The sequence below is a fragment of the Miniopterus natalensis genome, chromosome 11, assembly GCF_054644295.1.
Source record: "Miniopterus natalensis isolate mMinNat1 chromosome 11, mMinNat1.hap1, whole genome shotgun sequence".
NCBI classification, from domain to species: domain Eukaryota; kingdom Metazoa; phylum Chordata; class Mammalia; order Chiroptera; family Miniopteridae; genus Miniopterus; species Miniopterus natalensis.
The window spans coordinates 39,514,690-39,538,762 of NC_142091.1; the positions used below are offsets into that span (position 1 = coordinate 39,514,690).

The following is a 24,073-nucleotide window of genomic DNA, read 5'->3' on the forward strand; positions in this document are numbered from 1 at the left end:
TCAGACTAAAGGGTCCTGGGTTCAATTCCGGCCAAGGGTACATACCTCACCCTGGCCCTGGTCTGGGCGCATGCAGGAGGCAACCAATGGATGTGACTCTCTCATACCGATGTTTCTTTCTCTCTTCCTTCTACACTCTCTGAAAAGCAGTGGAAATTGCTTTGGAAAAAAAACGATATAAATCCTCTGGTAAGGATTAAAAAAAAAGGAATACTTGATTTACAAACTTCTCTTCATAAAATGACTGGCCTCCAGCTGGTTGTAGCTTGGAGTTGGGGAAATAGGCTGTGTATGCTACTGCGTTCCTTTCCTTCTGTATTGTGGAATTGTTTTGTCCCCAAACAGGCAGACTTTTAAGGTGGTTAGATTCCTATTCAGTCTCAAATTTTATTTTATCTAACTTTATCCAAAGGTTTTACATCATAGTCAGTTGAAGTATTTTTCTATGGTAAAATGTATTTTGCATTATTAGCCAACTTGCTCCATGGGGAACTGTTTTGTCTGTTTTACTATAGAGGTATTTTATATAATAGTTTTCTCAGCTATATTGAGCTAATTGAATATTTTTAGTATTCTGTTTTCAACTTTTGCATTTTTAGCTCTACCTCTTTCTGTTTTTTATGTGGTTCTAGTTGTTACACCATGCATCTTTAATTTATCACTGTATACTTGGAGTTAATATTATACCACTCTACAAAGAAGCTTACAACAGTTCAATTACTCCATCCCAGACTTTGTGCTGCATACTTTATAAACCTTATAATACAATGTTAGTTGTGCTTTAAACACAGTTACCTTTTAAAGAGATTAAGACAAGGGAAAAAGTCTTATGTTTACCAATTTTAGCTCTCTTCTTTCCTTCCCGAGACCAACACATGGTTTTGAGTTTCAATCTGGTATCATTTCCTTTTGGGCTGAAGAACTTCCTTCAGTGTTTCTAGTGCAGTTCTGCTGTGATAATTCTCTTAGCTTTCACTTATCCTAAAGTGTCTTTACTTCACCCTTATTTTTGGAAGATAATTTTTGCTGGATATAGAATTCTGGGTTGACAGTTGGCTACTCCATTGTCTTCTGGCCTTCATTGTTTCTGATGGAAGTTAGCTATTATTTATTTATTTGTTCTCTTCTGTGTAATGTGCCTTTCCCCCATCTTTGACAGCTTTTTTCTCATTATCTTTGGTTTTCTGAACTTTGAATGTGATGTGACCAATGTGATATCTTTGTAATTATCTTGCATGGAGTTTAGTAAGGTTTTTGGATCCATAGGTGATGTTTTTCAACAAAAATTGGAAATTTTAGGGCCGTTATTTCTTCAAATATTTTTTTCTTCCCTATTCTCTGTTCTTTGCTGTTTAGACTCTAGTTACACATATGTTAAACTGATGATAATCTGTGTTCTTCAGACTGGATAATTTCTGTTGGTCTCTCTTCTGGCTCTTTGGTTCTTTCTTCTGTAGTTTTCAATCTACTTTTTCGTTGTTGTTAATCCTCACCTGAGGATTTTTTTTCCATTGATTTTTAGAGGGTGCAAAGAAGGGAGTGGGAGAGAGAGAGACATTGATATGACTCACATCAATTGGTTGCCTCCTGCACATGCCCCTACTGGGGCAGAAGAATGAACCTGTAACCTAGGTACGTGCCTTTGACTGGGAATCGAACCCGTGACCCTTCGATTTTCGGGCTGATGCTTTAACCACTGAGCCACACCAGCCAGGGTAGTTTTCAATCTATTTTTAAGCCCATCCAGTATAGTTTGCATTTCTGATCTTGTACCTTTAAGTTCTAGAATATTTATAATATTTATAAAAGCTGTTTTAAAGTTCTTACCTGCTGTTTCCAGCATTGCAGTCGTGCCATGGTTGGTTTGTATTGAATGCTTCTATGATTATGGGTCATGTTTTCCTGCTTATTTGCTTGTCTAGTAATTTTTTATTAATTGGACATTGTGGATGACACATTATAGGAAGTCTCTATTGTGTTGTCTTTCTTTAAAGAGTGTTGAATTTTGGGATTTCAACTAAAAGTCTGAGTGCCCAGGGTGTGCAGCCATGTCTCCACCCTGGCGGAACTGGAATTCCAGTGTTTTGCAGCTGTGTGCAGCTTCTGGTATTTGTTCAGCTCTCAGGCCCGCACCAGTGACTCTACTATGCTTCATGGAGTCTCACCTTGGCTTATGTGTAGCTCAGTACTCAGACAAGGGTGGTTAAGGAACTCCCATGAAGATTTCTGGGGCACCCCCTTTTGCATTGTTGCTTTCTTTCTAGCATCCTGCCCTATCAATTCTAGTCTACTCCAGTATTCTAGAACTCGGATCTCTGCATCTCAGTTCAGTGAGACCATCATGCTTGGCTCAGGCTCCACTTCCGTTTGATATTGTTGGGAAAGTGTCCCAGGCAGAAAGCTGGAGCGACCATGGTTCACACCTCATGTGCTGCTAGCTGTTTCATACCTGAAAAGAGTAGAGTTATGTATTGTATCCAATTTTACAGATATTACTTGAGGAGAGCTAGTCTGGTATCAGTTACTTCATCGTGGCTAAAAATGGAAATACTTCTCAGATGTATTGGAGGAAGATATTTAACTGTCCTTAAGTACATAAGTAAGATTATGTATTTATATATATTTAATATCTACGTAATCTTAATCCTCTGCTTTTGGATATATGAGTTTGAATATTCCATATCTAAATGTATGTATACTGTAGCACAGGAATTTTTTTAACAGCTTTATTAAGATATAATTCATATACCATGTAATTCACTCATTTAAAGTTTATAATTCAGTGTTTTTTGGTATATTCATAGAGTTGTGCATCCGTTACCACACCAATTTTATAACATTTACATTACAAAAAAACAACAACACCCACACCCCTTACCATCATCCTTTCCCTCTCTTTTTGTTTTCCCAGCCCTGGGCAACCACTAATCTACTTTTCTATAGATTTAGTTGTTCTGGACATTTCATATAAATGGAATTGTACAATATGTGGTCTGTTGTGACTGGGTTCTTTCATTTAGCATAATGTTGGCAAGATTTGTTAATGTAGCATATATTAGTACTTCATTCCTTTTTATTGCTAAATAATATTCCATTGTTTGGATAAATCACATTTTATTAATCCATTTGTCAGTTGATGGATGTTTGGATTGTTTCATTTTTGGCTGTTGTGCATAACACTTCTATGAACATTCATGTATAAATTTTTTTTTTATGTACATGTGTTTTCATTTCTCTTGGGTATGTGCCTAAGAGTAGAATTGCTGAGTAATCTGTTAACTCTATGTTGAACTATTCTAGCAACTGCCAGACTCTTTTGCAAAGAGACTACTATTTTATGTTCCCACCAGCAATGAATGACGGTTCTGATTTCTTCATATCCTTGTCAGCACTTGCTTTTGACCATTAATTATATGTCAAAGCCTCCCAGCAACTAGGCATAATATTATTATTATTATCTCTATTTTATAAATGAGGAGACTGAAGCTCAGAGTGGTCAAGTGACTTGCCCTAGATCATAGAACTAAAAAATGGAAGAACTGGGTTTGAACCTGGGTTTATGTTTGACTTTAAAATTTAAGTTCTTTCTCTCATTGAGAACTATCTCTACAGCTATAGCAGTTGAAATCAAGTGAAATTTTCACAAGCAGTGAGAGAGCCTGTGTAGCTGTTTTCTCATCCTTTATTGGATCTTGGCAGGAATCCACTGAACCTAGAACATATTTTCCCTGTTTTGTTTTTAAATACGTTTTTATTGATTTTAGAGAGAAGGGAAGGGAGAGGGAGAGAGAAACATCAATCAGCTGCCCCCTGCATGCCTTCTGCTGGGGATCAAGCCCACAACCCAGGCATGTGTTCTGACTAGGAGGAATTGAACTGGTGACCTCTTGGTTCATAAGTCAGTGCTCAACCGCTGAGCCACACCAGCCGGGCTCTTCTCCCTGGTTTTGATAGCTTGTGCTGTACTCAGTTTTCTTGAAAGTAGAAGACAGGTGTCTTTCACTCAGGATTATTTTAAATAATTGGGGGCATATCATTTTCAATGCCTACCATATCCAGACATTGTGGATGGAGTATAGTATCTTGCTTCAAGAATGCTACTTAGAGTAGATACCAAAGAGGAGGTGTAAGACTCAGTGCTTTGCAGATCTTTTAGTCTGGCTCATTAGTACAGGAGTGGAAGATCATTGTTTGGAGTTTCATGTTTTTTCAGATCCAGGATTGGTGAAGGATTGTGTGAAACACTGAAACTGTAGGGATCTTTTGGCTCTTCTGATAGTTATATCTGGGGTTTGGTTTGATATTGAGATATTTTCGTAGATGAAAATGCCTTTGTGCACTAGCCAGTTTTGCTCAGTGGTTAGAGCGTCGGCCCTCAGACTGAAAGGTTCCCAGGTTCTATTCTGGCCAAGGGCATGTACCTCTGTTGCAGGCTTGATGCCTGACCCCGGTCTGGGCGCCTGTGGGAGGCAACCAATCAATATCTCTCACATCGATGTTTTTCTCCCTCCCTCTCTGTCTCTCTCTGTCTCCCCCCCTTTCCACTCTCTGAAAAGCAATGTTGCCTGTCTTTTTTGTTGTAAGTTAAGACCAGACAGTTTTGTGGTGACTGAGTGGAAGATACAAAGTTTCTGAAAAGAACTAAAGTCTTGTTTTGTAGCCAGGTTGTTGTTTTTTGTTTTTATTTTTATAGCTACCTAATTATATTTATTTTCAGCTTTTTGGCAATGCACATAAAATAAAAATACTCCACAAGTAGCTTAGAATCAGCTCATATTGGGTGGTAGAAATATATATAATCTCATGATACTTTATATTAATTAGTAAATTTACTTTAATAGAAAAAAATTCTTTACATGTTTGAAACCAATAGGTTACAAAAGTTATTGAAATGCTTCTTACCTAGAATATAAATTGCTGTTAGCCCATTAAATTGTTTCATTTTGTATAGCTATATGCATGAAAACATATTCTCCTATGGAGACATAATAATCCTAAATTTGCTTTCAGGAAAATAACCAGATTTTCAAAGTTCCATTAGTTTATAAAAAAATATAAAAGAATAATAATAACAAATCGTAAAACTTTGAAAGAAATATCACATGATCTCACTTATATATGGAATCTAAAGAACATAATAAACTGATGAACGAAATAGATTTAGTGACATAGAAGCATGGAACAGACTGATGAATCTCAGAGGGAAGGTGGGGAGAGGTTAACCAAAGAATTTATATGTGTATATGCATAACCCATGGACACAGACAATAGTGTGGTGAAGGCCTGGGGCAGGGAGTGGGTACATGGTAGAAGGGAAAAAAGGGGACATCTGCAATATTTTCAACAATAAAGATAAATTTTTAAAAATTAAAAATTTAAAAATTTAAAACAATTTTTAAATGGTTTTGACTATGACCTATTTTGTTACTATGTCTTTTGTCACTGATCTAGGTCTAGTCTTTATATGTTAGTATACATGTATTGAAATGAATTCTTCAAACTTCCTATCCGTTATACATCTGTATCAGTTTAAGGAAGGAGAAAGCAAGGAAAAAGACCTCAGTGTTTAATTTTATGTGAGTAGCTGCCAGGCGGAAGTCTGTGAAGGATTTGTGATACATCTTTTAAATGTACAATGTAATTCATGATAAGGAATATGATGTATCTTGCAGTAAATATGTTTAAAGACAAATCATATAGTAAAAAATTGTTAACTTTTATTTGCATCCTACAGAAATGGCAAACATTTTCATTTGATTAAAATGTTTGATATGCATTGTCTGCCATGATCTGGAAGGAATGTGTGTTCCACTTTAATAAAAGATTACCTGACTAATGAATATCTCCCACTCTTTTTCTGGCAAAGAAAACTTGGCGTTTTAAATTAGGTCTTAAAATGATATATCATAGATGAAAACATTGAAAGTCACAGTGTTCAAAGGTGAACTTGATTATGGAACCCCTGACAAGATGATTTGGCAACTTGATTAATGTTGATAAATCTTAATGGAAATCAATTCTTTTATGGTCATGCCCCATATAATGACATTTGGGTCAATGCCAGACTGCATACACAAAGATGGCCCTATAAGATTATAAAGAGCTGAAAAATTTCTATTGCTAAGTGATGTAATGTTGTGACACAACACATTGCTTACGTGTTTAGAATGATGCTGTGTAAACAAACCTGCACTGCCAATCATATAAAAGTATAGCACATATAATTATGTACAGTACCTAATACTTGACAATGATAATAAACAACTGTGTTACATGCTTATGTATTTACTATACTATACTTTTAATCTTTATTTTAGACCGTAATCTTTCTACTTATAAAAAAATTTGTTGTAAAATAGTATGCTGTATTACACACAGCTGCCTCATATATCGTGTGTTTACCACATCTCTTGATTGCATCATTTTCTCTTGTGCTTGATTAAATCTTGTGTTATTCGGTACAGTAACATGCTGTACAGGCTTGTAGCCTAGGAGCAATGGGCTATACCATATAGCCTGGGTGTATAGTAGGCTATACTATCTAGATTTGTGCAAGTGCACTTAATGATGTTCAAACAACTATGAAATTGCCTAACGGCGCATTACTCAGAATATGTTCGTGTTGTTAAGGGGGTGCATGACAGTATTTAAAAATTCAGTTTTAGTTGGGGTTGTTTAACCCCTTTTTCCTCAGGTCCTTTTTTTTGGTCTGTGCAATGTTATCAACACTTTTGAAACATAAGAGGACATACTAATCTTCTATCATGCAGTTTTTACTAAAATGACCTGAAATTACTTAAAGAATGTAATGTTAAAAAAAGCATTTGAAGCCCTGGTTGGTTTGGCTCAGTGCTTAGAGCGCTAGCCCGCGGACTGAAGGGTCCTGGGTTCGATTCCAGCCAAGGGCATGTGCCTCAGTTGCAGGCTCCATCCCTGGCCCCAGTCTAGGGTGCATGCAGGAGGCAGCCAATGGATGTGTCTGTCTCACATCAATGTTTCCATCTCTTCCTCCCTCCCTCCCTCCCTCTCTCTCCCCCCCCTCTCTCCCCCCCCCCCCCTTCCTTCTACTTTCTCTGAAAGAGCAATGGAAAAAATATCCTTGGGTGAGGATTTTTTTAAAAAGGCATTTGATGATTTCTTGTGACTCTCTTCATCTTAGGGTCTCTTCATAACAAATTTGGACTTCACTTTTTTTGTGATAAAATTATCTCTTTTCAGGTAACTCAGTTTGATGACATTTTTTAAATTTTTGGTGCATCAGGAGCTGAAAGGAAAATAAGATTAAAGGTGACTAATTAAAACAAGTTGGTCAACACTTGTAACTAGAAAATGGCAGCTCTATTTATTTATTTATTTATTTTTAAAATAAAAGGATTTTTAAGTCCTCACTGGAGGGTATATATATTTTAGTTGATTTTAGAGATAGAGGAAGGGGGAGAGAGAGAAACATTTATGTGAAAGAGCAACATGGATCAGTTGCCTCCCAAATGGGCCCCAACTGGGGATTGAATCCTCAACCTAGATATGTCCCCTGACCGGAAATCGAACCCACAACCTTTTGGTGTACCAGTAGACACTCCAACCGTCTGAGCCCACCCGGCTAGGGCAGAGCAGCTTTGTTCAGACTGCATTTGATAAGTTTGAGAGGTGATGCTCCCCAACTACTTTGAAACCACTTTGGTGTTGGGAAGTGTGGAGTGGGGGAGGGAGCTGGGGAAGGATGGTTACATGAAGAGGTAGATCATAGAGCTTTTTCAAATTCCTGAATATTGCCGTCACAATGTGATGACACTGTCTTCGAAATATTTTGAAATCCCAGAATTAAACATAGCTTATTCAAATGTAAGTGCCAACAATGCATTGTATTAGTAAGAGTCAACTGTGAATTTTACAATATTCCAGATGCTTAGGTCCTACTCTTAAGATTCAGAGTTGGTAGCTTTGGGGAATGGCCTGGACACTTAGTCCATATCTTGGCTATTGTGAATAATGGTACAATGAAAATGGGTGTGCAAGTATCTCTTAAAGATGGTGATTTCATTTCCTTCAGATATATACCCAGAAGTGGGATTACTGAATCATGTTCTATTTTTAATTTTTGAGGAATCTGCATACTGTATTCTATAATGGCCCTACCAGTTTACATTCCCACCAACAGTGCACATTGGTCAACACTTACTTCGTGTCATTTACATAATAGCCATTCTAATAGATGTGAAGTAATATCTCATTGTGGTTTTGATTTGTATTTTCTGCATAATTAGTGATGTTGAGCTCCTTTTCATGTACCTGTTGGCCATTGTATTTCTTTGGAAAACTGCCTTTATAGGCTTTCTGCCCATCATTAATAGGATAAATTTTTTAGAAAAATATGTCTTTATTATTTCAGAGAGAGGAAGGGAGAGGGAGAGAGAGATAGAAACATCAATGATGAGAGAGAAACATCATCAATCAGCTGCCTCCTGCACACCCCCTACTGGGGATCGAGCCTGCAACTGGACATGTGCTTTGACAGAGAATCAAACTTCGATCTCCTGGATCATATAGGTCGATGCTCAACTGCTGAGTCATGCTGGCTGGGCAGGATACATTTAAAAAATATATATATTTTTTTGCTATATATTTTGGATATTAACCTCCTGCAAATATTTTCTCCCAATCCATAGGTTGTCTTTTCATTTTGTTGATTGTTTCTTTTGCTATGCTGAAGTTTGATGTGGTCCCACTTATTTGTTTTTGTTTTTGTTGCTTGTGCTTTTAAAGTATCATACCCAAATAATTGTCACCAAGACCAGTGTCAAGGAGCTTTTGCCTTGTTTTTTTCTAGGACTTTTACTGTTTAAGGTCCTACATGTAAGTCTTTAATTCATTTCAAGTTAATTTTTTGTGTGTGATACAAGATAGGGCTCCAGCCTGGCCAGTGTGGCTCAGTTGAGTGTCACCGGTTCGATTCCCAGTCAGGGCACATGCCTGGGTTGCAGGCTCCATTCCCAGTAGGGGGTGTGCAGGAGGCAGCTGATTGATGATATTTCTGTCTCATCAGTGTTTCTATCTCTCTATCCCTCTCCCTTTCTCTCTCTAAAATCAATAAAAACATACTTTAAAAAAGAGATAGGGCTCCAATTTCATTCTTTTGTATGTGAATATTTAGTTTTCTCAACACCATTTATTGAAGAGACTATCCTTTCCCTCCTGAGTATTCTTGGCTCCCTTGTTAGATATTAGTTGACTGTATATGCGTGGGTTTATTTCTGGGCTCTTTATTCTGCTTTGTGGGTCTATATGACCTCTTTTATGCCAGTATCATACCGTTTTGATTACAATAGTTTTGTAGTTTAGATTGACATTATAATTCTATTTGGAAGTGGTATTTGCTTCCTTTGTTTTTTTATTATTTAAGTTTTAAAAATTCATTTGAAATGTTTGGTTACATATTTCATCTGCTCCACAGAAGCATTTTTCTCACAAGCATCCTTTAGCTGCTACGTTTTTCCTGTTCTGTTTTTTCTTTTTAAAATTTTATATTTGTAGAAATTCTGTTCCTGCTGCCTTTTCAGTTATTTCTTTTTGAATGAAGAGGATTTTGGGGGGAGTACCAGAAGTAGGTATCTCAGCGTAAGCTATTGTCTTCCAAATTTACAGTAATTTTCTTTATTAGTAGGATTGAGTGTATGAATTTACTTCTCCTTAGCCAGAGAAGATTGCATGCTGCAGTGCCCTTCATAGTGCAGTTGTCTCACTATCGTTTTGCCACACTAGCAGCCTGATTTCTGCCAACATAGCTTGTTCGTGTGATTCTTTAATACTGTCTCCTCTACTTCTTCCTCCACCAGCCCATGTCCCCTGTTTTTGTTGTTACAAATGTGGTTGACAGTTTATACCTCAGGAAGTGCACTTGAAGAAATGTACTCTTTCCACTTGCTTTGCATTTTGGAGCTTCATGCCTTATATTTACCCTCATTTTTCAGTTCACTTGTCTCTCTTTTGGCCTATATTCCACTTATATTTTATGTTTCCTAGTTTTATTGGTGATCATGTTTGCATTTATGTTTTTTGTTGCTTTTGTGTAATTTCTGAGAGGAGGAGGGAGATTCTAACTTTGCTCTGTCATCTAAGAGCAGAAGTACTTAAAATGTATTTTTTTGTTAGTGCTTTGCATATTCGTTTAGTCAAAATATTTAAACTGGATTAAATTTTATAATTATAAACTGTAGAATGTTATATTTTCACTTACTTACCAAGTACTTCTCTAGTATTTACTGTGTGCCAAGTCTGTTCTAAGTGCTTTGCAAATATGGACTCATTTAATCCTTGTAATAATACTGCAGGGTAGGTGTTCTTTTTATTCCCATTTAATCGGTAGGAAACTGAAGCACAGTGAGGAAAATTAACTTGCCCAAGGTTACCTAATTAATAGGAAATAAGAACACTTGCTACTTTTCATTCTGGAACTCTAGCATTTGTGGTTCTTGGCATCCTCTGTTTATACCTCATGCTAATGAATGCCTTGAGAGCAGAATCCATCTGTGTCTCATTTCATCTTTATAGTCCCAGTACATATTTAGAAGAATACCTGTAATTCAGAAGTTACTTAAATAATGTTGTTGGTGAATTAATATTCTTTATTAGGAGCCAAATAATTGCTTCTCTGCCAGATTTAACATAGCTTCAGTTGTTCATTCTACTTGCCTTGTTTAAGAAAAAAATATTTGTTTTCTCATGTTATCATTTTAATGCTATTGCCATATTTGCTGTAATAATACTTTTATAAATAGCCATTGTATTTCAGAACAAAATTATAAAAGTTTCTTGTTATCCTATGCACCAAGGGGTCACTAGTTCAATTCCAGGTCAGGGCACATGCCCAGGTTGTGGGCTCGATACCCAGTAAGGCTCATGCAGGAGACAGTCGATCTATGTTTCTCATCGATGTTTCTGTCTCTCTCCCTCTTGCTCTAAAACCCATAAAAACATATTTTAAAAAATTATAAAAGTTTCTTTATAAAAGAGTTTCAATGTGCTGATAATATAAGCACTAGTTCCCTTACCCCAGTTTGCTGTCCATGCTAAAAATTTTATTTTTTATATTTTAATATTAGTTATATTTAAACAGTATCATTTGTAAAATAACCAAGGTCAGCTAATTCAAGGTGGTCATCTTGTAGTTCATTTATTTTTATTGCTGAGTTTTGTTTCACTGTAGAATATATCACCATTTGTTGATCTGTTACTCCACTGATGGACACCTGGACTGTTTCCTGTTTTTGCCTATTAATGAATAATGCTATAAATATTTTCATCAAGTGTTTTTATGGCATATGTTTTCATTTCTCTTGGTCAGTGTCTGGCATTAGAATTGCTATGTCAAGATAGTTTGTTGATAAAGAAACTTTCAAACCTGTAGAGAATTTTTATAAGAGTTTATTTGAGCCAAACTGACAGCATGCTGGGAAGCAAGATCTCAGATGCTGTGGAGAACTACTGTGGTTTCTTTTATACATTTGGAATTAAGGGGGGCAGTCTAAGGACAATTACATGAAATTGGGAGAAAGCAAGGTGGGGAAATCTATGATTGGATTACAGGTTAGCAAGATTATGTGCTCCCTTGAGGGTTGTTACTCCTCTGAGGGGTCTGTAAAAGAGGCATTTCAAGGTTGTATTAACCTAGATACGCAAGAACAATGGACAGGGCTTGATTAGTTGAAGATAAACCTTTTATAAGCCTAGAGTGTGACTAGTGCCCACCATGCATGACCTGCCCAGTTAGGAATTTATGATCAGGTCACCCTGTGAGGTTACTTTTGGTTAGATTTATCAAAGACACCCCCCTTTTTAATCCATGAGTTATATAAGAAATAACCAGATTTTTTTTCTTAAAGTAGTTGTTTCATATTACATTCTTACCTACAACATGTTAGAGTTTCATTGCTTTATATCCTCACCGATATATATATATATACACACACACACACACACACACACACACACACACATACAGACATGCATATATATATATATATATATATATATTTATCAGTCTTCTTCATGTTAACCATTCTGGTGGGTGTGTTTATTTTAATTTTTAACATTCATCATTGTGGTTATTGATATCCTATCTCCAATACCACCATTAATAATTTGATCATTAGGTATTCTGCTTATCCTGGTAATGAATTACAGAGTTCGGGAGTCCCCAAGACAACTCTCACTTCTGACACCAACTTTAAGTATGGAGATTGCCAAGACCATCCTCATTTCTGACATGAGTGGTAAAATTGGGGGTCCCCCAAACCACCCTCGGATTTGATAGTTTGTTAGAAGGGCTCACAGGACTCACTGAAAGTTTGCTTAAGATGATGGTTTATTGCTCAGCCAGGCGTGGCTCAGTGGTTGAGCATCGACCTAGGATCCAGGAGATTGTGGTTTGATTCCTCGTCGGGGCATTGCTGGCATTGCGGGTTCCATCCCCAGTCGGCATGCAGGAGGCAGCCGATCAATGACAACTCTCATCGTTGATGTTTCTGTCTCTCTCTCTCCTCTTCCTCTCCCTTCCTCTCTCTCTGAAATCAATAAAGATATATTTTTTAAAAAAGATTATGGTTTATTATAATGAATGGATATATTTAAAAATCAGCCAGGGGAAGAGGTGTGGTTCCAATAAGATTGACTGCACATTCGCTTGCCTTAGTCTCCAGCTCCTTCTGAGATGTCCCAACCTCCATTCTCCCCTGCCTCCCTGTCCCCCAAAAGATCATATTGTTAGTAGACTATATGGCATGGCCTAAGGTCTGAGGTAAACAAAAACACTGTTATCAGGCATGACATTCCAAAGATTTAGAGATTAACCTGCCAGAAGCCAAGGGCAAAAGCCTCTCTTTGGGCAAGGTTAATCCTTTACTATGTACACTTATTTACCCTCCTTGGTTTTTAAAGCTCATGTACACAAATGGTTGTGTTAACTGATACAATTTGTGACCAAGGTCAAGAAACTTAACTGGTTCTATTGGATATAGATTGTGATCCTGATTCCGCCTATCCCAGAAGCTAACCTTCTGAGCCATTTAATTCAAACTTAAAGGAGCCTGAAATATGATTGTGTCATTTCTGTTCATTCATTCATTCATTCATTCATTGACTCAGCAAACATTGAATATCTGCAGTGTTCAGGCATATAAATAAAAAGTACATGTAAATACAAAGCACACTCAGGGAACTTCATAGTCAATTTACAATTACAGTAGTTGAAGCAGGTGCTGTGTTATAGATGCTTAAGGACCTCAGAAGGGGTGTTTAAATAACTAGTGGAATTCAGGAAGACTCCTCAGGGGAGGTCATGCGTAAACTAAGTTTTGAAGAGTGAGGAAGATTTAGGGCAAATAATAGGGGAAGGGCATTTCAAGCAAAAAGGACCATATTTACTAGAGTATGAAAACATGAGCCTACTGGTTCTTTTAAGAAAGCTGTGCCTGGGGTGTTGGTTTACAGAGTTGAAGTCACATTAGCAGTTAAGTCCTGATGGTCAACAGCCTCTTCTGTCATGTTAAAGACATTTAGATTTTTACTGTGGGAGTGATTTCTGGAAGCCATTTCAGAAGTGTAGCTGGAGAGTGGTTTGATCAGATTGGTATTAGGAAAATTATTTGAAACATTAGATTTTATTAAAGAATTAATTGTTGCAGGGATTTATTCTTACTCTGTTCTGTATGCTATAAAATTTATATATTTTTTCACATAAGTGGGTGAGTTGACTGAAAATTAATGCTTTTATTTGTTTTAAATTTTTATTATTTTTTTTAAATAATCACCCAAGGAGATTTTTTCCATTGCTTTTCAGAGAGAGTGGGAGGGAGGGGTGGGGGGGGGAAGAGAGAGAGAGAGAGAGAGAGAGAAACATTGATGTGAGGGAGACACATCGATTGGTTGCCTCCTGCTCGTGCCTGACAGGAGCCAGAAATTGAGCCAGCAACCAAGGTACTTGCCCTTGGCCGGAATCGAACCCCGGACCCTTCAGTTCTCAGGCCAATGCTCTCACTGAGCCAAACCAGCTAGGACTGAAAATTAGTGCTTTTATATCTTTGTTTATAATTATAGAAATAATAGGTTATTAGAAAAAACATTGAATAAAAAAATAAGTATCATGACCCCTTCCCTTAACAATAAAATTTTGGCATATATTCTTTGAGTATCCTGCCCCCAATATGTATTTTCCTGGTATTTGTGAGTGTATGCAGGTCTTCTACCATTATTACCGGTTCCTTTCTTCATATGGAGCCATTTAGCCCTGTTTCATGTTAAGTATTTCAGGGAATTCTATCACAGTGATTCCTAAGGGGATCATAGTAGGCATTTTTGTATGGAACAGTTTTTCATTTGAGGAACAGTTGTAATTGAGAAGTATTGTAATTATCATTTCAATTTTAGTATATGTGCTGCTGAAATGAGCACAGTAATTATCATCCAGCATATACATGTAAAACATTTTAATAAGAAAAGATAGTATGCTATATACATTATTCTGTAACTTTACTATTTAACATTGCATCTTCCTATTAACTTATCCCAATACCATTTACTAAATAATCTATCTTTGCCCCTTTGACTTGAATTGTCATCTTTATCAATTAATAAATTTTTATATGTATTTGTATTTTTTACCTATGTTTTGATTATCTCTCTGTTTACTCATGTTCTGTTACCAAGCTGTTTAAATTGCTGTTGCTTTTAAAATTATTTTTTACTATCTGGTAAGGGTAGATCTTTTTATTTATTTTTTTCAGAATGTTTGTAGCTATTCTTATATGTTTATTTTTCCATATGAATTTTATACTCCTAGTTAAAAGAAAAATACTTTTGGAATAATGGCAAACTTATCTCAACTCTCCAACCCTTGACAATCACTAATCTACTTTCTGTCTCTCTGGATTTGCCTATTCTGGACACTTTTTATAATGGAATCATATAACATGTGGTCTTTTATACCTGGATTCCTTCACTGAGCATAGTGTTCTTGAGGTTCATATTGTAGCATGTATCAGTACTTCATTCCTTTTTACAGTTATATCATGTGAATATGCCACAATGTGTTTATCTGTTCATAAGTTGATGGACATTCGGGTTGTTTTTGCTTTTTTTTGGTGTGATGAATAATGTTGCTATGAACATTCCTTTACAGGTTTTATGTAGACATATGTTGTAAGTGTTCGTGGGTATACAGTAGTTGCCCCTTACCTGTCGTTTCGCTTTCCACGGTTTTAGTTAATCGCTGTCAACTGTGTCCAAAAATAGTAAGTGAAAAACTCCAGAAATAAGCAATTTATGTTTGAAATTGCATGCCATTCTGAGCAGCATGTTGAAATCTTCCACATTACTGCTCTGTCCCACCCAGGTCATGAATCATCCTTTTGTCCAGCATATTCACACTGTATATACTACCTGCCCATTCGTCACTTAGTAGCAGACTGTCATGATATCACAGTGCTTGTGTTTAAATAATCCTTATTTTACTTAATGACCCCAAAGAGCAAGAGTAGTGGTTCTGGCAATTCGGTTATACCAAAGAGAAGCCGTAAATTGCTTCCTTAAGTGAAAAGGTATGTATTTATAGGAAAAAACATAGTGTATATAGGATTTGGTACTATGGACAGTTTTAGACTTCCACTGGGGTCTTGAAATTTGTTATCTGTAGACTACTGTATACCTAGGAATAGAATTGCTGGGTCATAGGTAACTCCTATGTTTAACCTTTTGAGGAATTCCCAGACTGTTTTCCAAAGCAACTGCACCATTTTGCATTCCCTTCAGCACCATATGAGTTCTAATTTCTCCACATCCTTGCCAACACTTGTTCTTGTCCATCTGTTTAATTATAGCACCCATTAATATTTTAAAAGAGGTTTTATGAGAAACTGATGGTGAATTTTAACAAATTCTTTGCGTCTTATATGAACATTATCAGAAGATTTTTTTGTTCTGCTCTCTTCATATGGTGAATCATAATTTATTTCCTAATATTGATGATGTTGATTTTGAGCAGTTGTCATCTTGGATTTGTTTTTTCTTTAGAACAGAAAATTCTTAGTAGACATGTAATTGTTTAATAACAAATAAAAATTCCATTGAGAATTTTAAAATTAGTTGCTAGGCGTGCTCAGAGTAAGAGTTAGTTCCCATTTTCTTCACTTATTTCATTCTTATTTCAAGATGACTTACTTAAGATTAAAAGGGTGCTAAATAAATAGTTTAAATATATACTTTTATTTTTTGTAAAATATTAAAAATACCATCTTCTTCAAAATATAGGTAAATTTTCAGTTTGTTTTTTTTAATGGTGAAAGTGTGAGCTAATTCATTTTAGTTCCTTTTGCCTGAGTATTTACATTGGGTGGGGAGATAACATATTTGGTAGCACTAGTCATAATAATTTCTAAGTCCAATTTTAATTTTTACTTTTAAAAAAATTTTTATTTAAAAATATATCTTTATTGATTTCAGAGAGAGGAAGGGAGAGGGGGAGAGAGAAATAGAAACATCAGTGATTAGAGAGTCATTGATCGTCTGCCTCCTGCACGCCCCCGCTGGGGATGGAGCCCGCAACCTGGGCATGTGCCCTGACCTGCAATCGAACCGCCATCTCCTGTTCATAGGTCGATGCTGAACCGCTGAGCCACTCCCGGCCGGGCTTAATTTTTACTTTTAAAAACTAAATTTATTGGGGGTAACATTGGTTCATAACATTATGTAAGTTTCAGGTATACAACTTGATAATATATCATCTGTATATTTCGTTATGCTCTCAGCACCCAAATTCTGGTTTCCTTCCGTCACCAGATATCTGCCCCCTTTGCCTTCTTCATCCTCCTCCCCTTCCCCTCTGGTGACCACCGTACAGTTGTCTGTGTCTGTGAGTTTTTTGCTTTATTTGTTCGTTTGTTGCTTTTTTATGTCCTGCATATGGGTGAAATCACATGGTTCTTGTCCTTTTCCATCTGACTTATTTCACTTAGCATGATGCCCTCAAGCTCCAGTCCCTTTTATATGTGTACCACGTCGTCTTTACCCAGGCATTGGTCGAAGGACACTTAGGTTTTTTTCATGTCTTGGCTCTTGTGAATAATGCAACAGTGAACATGCGGGTACATATAGCTTTATAAATATTTTCAAATTTTTCAGGTAGGTACCCAGAAGAGCCATTGCTGGGTCATATAATAGCTCTATTAATTTTTTGAGGAACCTCCATGCTGTTTTCCATAGAAGCTGCACCAATTTACGTTAGCCCCCCCCCCCCCCCCCGGCGTACGAGGGTTCCCTTTAATCCACATCCTCTTAGACACTTGTTAGTTCCTGTTTTATTGATAACAGCCATTCTAAGGGGTGTCGGGTATCTCATTGTGGCTTTGATTTGCATTTCCCTTACAGCTAGTGAAGCTGAGCATCTTTTCATGTATCTGTTGGCCATCTGTATCTCTTCTTGTGAAAAGTATTTCTTCAGGTCCTCTGCTCATGTTTAATTAGATTTTTTGTTGTTGAGTTGTATGAGTTCTTTATATATTTTGGGTATTAGCCCCTTATTGGAGGTGTGCTTTGCAAATATCTTCTTCCCTTCAATTGGTTGCTTTTTGTTTTGTTGGTAGTTTCTTTTGCTGTGTAGAATCTTTTAGTTTGAAGTAGGCTCATTTACTTATTTTTGCTTTTACTTCCCTTGCTTTTGGGGTCAAGTTCACAAAAACCAATTCCTCTGAAACCAAGGTCCATAAGTTTAATACCTATGCTTTCTTCTCTCTGTTTTATTGTTTTAAGTTTTATATTCAAGTATTTATTTTGAGTTAATTTTTGTGTATGGTGTCAGCAGTCTAGTTTCATTCTTTTGTATATGGTTCATCTCTGATGACCATAGATGTAAAAATCCTAAGCAAAATATTAGCAAATCAAATATAACAATACATTAAAAAGATAATACATCATGATCAAGTGGGGTGCATTCCAGGGATGCAAGGATTGTTCAGCATACACCAACCAATGTCTATGATCAAGTGGGGTGCATTCCAGGGATGCAAGGATTGTTCAGCATACACCAACCAATGTCTATGCACCACTCTAACAAAATAAAAGATAAAAATCATATGATCATATAAATAGATACAGAAAAAGCATTTGACAAGATACAACATCCATTTATGATTAAAACACTCAACAAAATGGGTATAGAAGGAAATTACCTCAACATGGTAAAGGTCATATATGACAAATCCTCAGCTAACGTCATACCCAATGGTGAAGAACTGAAAGCTTTTACTCTAAGATCACAAGGATCTTAGAGTAAAAGACAAGGATGCCCACTCCCCCCACTGTTAGTAGAGTACTGCAAGTCCTTGGCAGAGCAGCCAGGCTAGGGAATGAAACAAAAGGCATCCAAATTGGAAATGAAGAAGTAAAACTGACTATATGCACATGACATGATTCTATATAAGGAAAACCTTTAAGACTCCACCAAAAGACTAAGAAACAATAAAAATACAGAAAGTTGCAGGATACAAAATCAATATGCAAAAATGTGTTGTGTACCTATACACTAACAATAAAATATCAGAAAAGGAAGTAATCAGTCCCATTTATAATCTCAACAAAAAGGATAAAATAGGAGTAAACTTAACAAAGAAAGTAAAGGATCTGTACACTGAAAACTACAAGACATTGTTGAAAGAAATTGAAGAAGACACACAGAAATGGAAAGATGTTTTGTGTTCATAGATTGGAATAATTAATGTTGTTAAAAGAGTACCTAAATCCAATTTTAGTAAAGCAACATAGGTATGAAAAGGTGTGAGCATATGTTTCTGAGTGTTCATTAATTTAAAAATAAGGACTATATATTTTTTAAACACAATACAAATTCTTACTAAAACATCAGAAAATATAGAAAGCAAGATCAAGAGAAGAAAGTGAAAGCCTGTAATCCCACTGCCCAGAGAAAATTTTTAATACTGTTTTCATATGTGCATGGTACGATGCTTTTAACCACTGAGCACACCGGCCAGCGCTTTTTGCCTTTTTAAAGCTAAATATGTAATTATTCACCCAAAACAAATTTAGTAACATCTTAAATGGTTGTATTTCTTACATAAGAAATGAATAGCCATTTTGGTAAATTTAAATAATTGTTAAAGTGGGAATTTTGGCTTATTGCCTTTTTTTCTATTCCAGCTCTTTTCTTTATGTTTTTACTCTGATATCTCTGCCTTGATGAAGTGCTTTTAAGAGCACACGTGTCTGGTGCAGCTGGCATGGCTCAGTGGTTGAGCATCAACCTGTGACCCAGGAGATCACCCTTTGATCCCAGGTCAGGGCACATGCCCAGGTTGCGTTGTGGGCTCAATCCCCAGCAGGGAGCATGCAGGAGGCAGCCAGTCAATGACTTGCTGTCATCATTGATGTTTCTCCCTCTCTCTCCCTCTCCCTCCTCTCTCTGAAATCAATAAAAAAAAATATATTTTTTAAAAAGCACACATATCTGGCATCTGTAGAAAAGTCTTTAAACTCAGACTCTTCAAGGTAAATTGTCCATATTATTATATTTCATGGACTCTACTTTGCCTATGGTTTATAAGGTACACTGTTATTTCATTACTGTTAAGATAGAAGAAAATACTACCAATCATTATTAAAATATGAATCGTAATAGAATCAATATTAAAATGTGAAAAGTGTTTACTATAGAATCTATGAAACATGCCTGTATGGAAAGTGTGCTCCCACCCTACCACAACATGTAGTAGCCATGTACTTTGTTTTGTAAATCTTGTAAAGACTGGAAAGAGCCCTGGCCGGTTTGGCTCAGCGGTTAGAGCGTCTGCCTGTGGACTGAAGGGTCCTGGGTTCGGTTCCGGCCAAGGGCACGTACCTCAGTCGCAGGCTCGATCTCCAGCTCCGGTTGGAGGAGAAAACCATTCGATGTGTGAGAGTCTCTCACTTTGATGCCCTCCCCCCACAACTCTCTCTGAAAAAGCAATGGAAAAAATGTCCCTGGATGAGGATTTTTAAAAAAAACACTGAAAAGAAGGAAATGATTTGACTATTTTTTCGTGATGAGAAGCTAATCAGAATTTGATTTTAACCTTATTTACTGTAGTTTCCTCTACATTGGTTAAGTTAGTAGATATTTTTAGTGCCTACTATGCACTAGTCATTTTAACGACAGTGGCTAACATTTATATAGCATTTATTATGTGCTAGGTACTGTTTTGAGCACTTTATATATTTTAATTAAATTTTACGTTATTCCTGAAAGGTGGGTATAGTTACTATCCCTATTTTACCAAAGAGGAAACAGCCACGGAGAAGTCAAGTGACTTGACCAAGGTCATACAGCTAGTAAGTGGTGGAGCTAGGATTTGAATGTGGATTGTCTGACTCCAGAGTCTATTATGTCAGCAGTATTCCTAGGCACGTAAGATGAATGAAAATCGTCCTTTCCCTTAACACAGCTTACCAGGCAATATTTGAGAGTGTGTTGATAAATTTACATGAAATTATTATAATACTTTTGGTAATTAATTTTTGTTTGTGTTTTTAGGACATTCAGTCAGAAGAAGGCTGCTATTGAAAGAGAGTATGCACAGGTAAGCTTGGAAATGGAGGCCCCCATCCTAGGTATCCCTGTTCTTTATAAGGTATAAGGGCAGGTGTGTTGGAGAGAAGCCTTGGTATTCATTCCTGCATTCCCCTTTTCTGCTTATTTCTGGCTAACTCACTTGGATTCCCTTTTTTCCTCCATTTGAATCTTCAGATGAGGAGCTAAGTTGTTTCTTACTACAAAGTAGATCATGAACCTTTTGGATGAAGATAATATTTTTAAAGTATTTACACGTATTAATAATAATGAATGCATTTATTTATTCTCCCTTATTATCCTGTTCTCTGCAACTTTATGAAAGGTTAATTGTTGTTTTGTTCCATCAGGCATCTATTTCTTTTTAGGTCCCTGTTGATAGAGAGTGGTATGCTTTCAGTGGATGGTATGGCATAGAAAATTTAAGCATTTTTTTTACTCTTATTTTAATTAGAATCTTATTTGTTCCCGGACAGCCAAATATGCCCCAAAATATTATGTTGATATATCATTTAATGGATATGTAAGAATTAATAACTTCCTTGTACAAAAAACAGTTTAACATATTTGGAAATTTTGGCCCTTGTAAGCAATTATTTTCTATGTGGAGTAAAATTCTAAAATTGATCACCCCTCCAAAAAAAATATGATCTCCCCTTCAAAAAAATTATAAAAGTAGTATTTATAGCAAAAGTTAAAAATACAGGAGAATGTTAGAAGGAAAAGTTAACACCCAGGAAATGCTCTACATGCTAACCACTATTGCTACTGCTGCTATTGATATTCTTACTATAAAGAATAAAATTGGGCCTGGCCAGGTGTGGCTCAGTGGTTGAGCATTGGCCTAGGATCCAGGAGGTCGTGGTTCGATTCCGGGTCAGGGCACATGCCTGGGTTGTGGCTCGATTCCCAGTCGGGGGCATGCAGGAGGCAGCCAGTCGATGTCTCTCTCATCATTGATGTTTCTATCTCTCTCTCTCCCTCCCCCTTCCTCTCCCAGAAATCAATAAAGATATATTAAAAAAAAAAAATTAAACTGGGACATGATTTTTTTTGTACCTTGTCAAGTTTTGGCTTTAGTTTTATTCTAATTTCATTGTAGTTAACCAGGTAGCTGTCTGTCTGTATTTTATTTAATAGTCTTGGGAGACAATTAGCTATTCCTTGAAAGCTAGCTAGACTAATTAATTATAGTCATTAGTTATTGAGCGCTTATTATATATCAGATGCTTTATATAATGAATAGTATCAGTTCTAATATTATTCTGAACCTTTACTCTATGCATATATAATAAATAATAGTAATGATAGCTAACATTTATTGAATCCTTACATTGTACCAGGTGCTTTGCTGATTATTTGCATATTTATCTCAATAAAACTGTGAAATCAGGATAGTTATTATGCCCTTTACAAATATGTTTCGTAGGGGTCAAAGTATATGATCTGCTTTTAAAGTTTAATATATAAAGGGAAAATATTTATATGATCTATTCTTCTGTAACATGATTTAAAGTTTTAATACTTAAATAAGTAGGACAGATTAGTGATTAAAATTATAAAATAGTACATAAAATTGTATGAAAAGTAGTAGTCCTCTGCCCTACTACCAGTCTCCTTGCTCAAAGAAAATGTTAAAAGAAATTAAAGTGTTCCAGTGTCTCTCTGCTTGGGACAGTAGAACACATTTATAGAGAGCCAGTTTGCTGACTCTTCTTGTTATTTGTCATTGTTGCCTTTACATTATTTGTCTTAGTTCTTATTATTCATTATTTTCACAATTTATTTTTCAGTTTATTTCTTGAGAATATAGACAAAGCTACCTCTACCCTCTTCTTTGGTTGGCAAAACAGTGTTTTCACTTCTTGTCAGTAGTAGAAAAACCCTAAAATTGACACATTCTTTCTGTGGATGTTGCCAGTACGCACTGATATGTCAGGCTCATTATTTGCAATCCCTATCTGAGGACCTACCCTTGTTGGTGACAGTGTGTGCTCACAGAGGACAACTGCACTATTTAAATTATTTCTTTTTCTTCTCTGGCTCAGTATAGAGTTGAAAATTTTTAAATTGAAATATAACATATATACAATAAGATGGGAATTCTTGAGTATACTGTTTGAGAAAACTTTTATGAAGCAAACAGAGTCAAGTAACTACTACCCAGATTCAGATATAGAACATTACCCTGGACTTCAGAAGCAGTCGTTATTCATACCGTCCAGTGTAACCAGTGCGCTGACTTTTATCAGAGTAGTTATCTTTGGATTTCTGGCTACCGTTTTTTAATTGAAAAGGAATGGTATCGTGTAGTATGTATTCTTCTGTATTTGGTTTTTTTTATCCAGTATTATGTTTTTGAGCTTCATACATGTTGTTACATGTAGGAATGGTTCGCCCTTTTCATTACTCTATCGTATCCGCTGAATGAATATATCACAGTTTGTTTTTCCAGTTTACTGATAATTAAAATTTGAGTTGTTTTCAGTTGTGGGTGATTTTTAGTAATGCTTCTAAGCAAAGGTTTCATACATTTCTTTTGATGGACATATGGATGTATTTCTGATAGGTATGCACCTAGAACAACTGCTGGGCCATTGGATATAAATATCTTTGTTCCACTTTAGCTGATACAGCCAGGTTTTCAGAATGGTTGGTACCAGTTTACACTCTCAACAGCAATGTATGAAAGTTCTAGTTACTGCATATCTTTGTTAACACTTGATATTCTCTAAAATTAAAAAGAGTGACATTTTGATGAGTGTATAGTCATATCTCATTTTCTTATTTAAATAAGTTTTTAAAAATTAACGTATAGCATGCATACAGAAAAGTATGCAGATCCTAAGTGTACAGCTTCATGAATTTTCAAAGTGAACACACCCATGTAACTAGTACCCAGGTCAAGAAATAAAATATTAACCCTGCCCCACAAATTCCTTTTGTTCCTTGGCCATTAGTGCCCTCGCTCTCAGAAAGGTATCCATTATACTGACCTTTTACAAACAGCCTTATTAAGATATATTTGATATACAATAAACTGAACAACTTACAATTTGTTAAGTTTTGACGTGTGTATACCTGTGAAACTGTCATTGCAGTCAAGGTAACGAACATGTGTATAACCTCCCAAAGTTTCCTTATGTCCCATTTATAATCCCTTCCTTCCACTCACCCCTCCTTCATTCCCTTTCCCCATCATCCTCAGACAACCACTTATCTACTTTCATCATTATAGAGTAGTTTGCATTATTTAGAATTTTAATTTAATTCTATATAAATGGAGTCATACTGTATGTACCCTGTCTTGTCTGGCTTCTTTCATGCAGCATAATTATTTTGCAATTTATCTATGTTGTGTATATCAGTAGTTCATTTCTTTTTATTGCTGAATAGTATTCTATTGTATAGATATAGCACAATTTATCTTTTCACCTGCTTGGTGGACATTTGAGTTGTTTCTATTTT

General features: G+C 36.1%; 1 protein-coding gene across 3 annotated transcripts in view; it reads left to right on the forward strand.

Annotated features, from left to right (window-relative positions):
* The window catches only part of FCHSD2 (FCH and double SH3 domains 2), a 167,974-nt gene that overhangs the window by 11,650 nt on the left and 132,251 nt on the right, over positions 1-24,073 (forward strand). For 2 of the 3 annotated variants that reach the window (XM_087821671.1, XM_016208483.2), the window contains exon 3: positions 20,570-20,615. The exons of the other annotated variant lie outside the window; for it this stretch is intronic. In XM_087821671.1, coding sequence (XP_087677797.1) covers positions 20,570-20,615 — 46 coding nt within the window. The remainder of the gene's footprint in view (positions 1-20,569; positions 20,616-24,073) is intronic. 3 annotated transcript variants of the gene reach the window in all.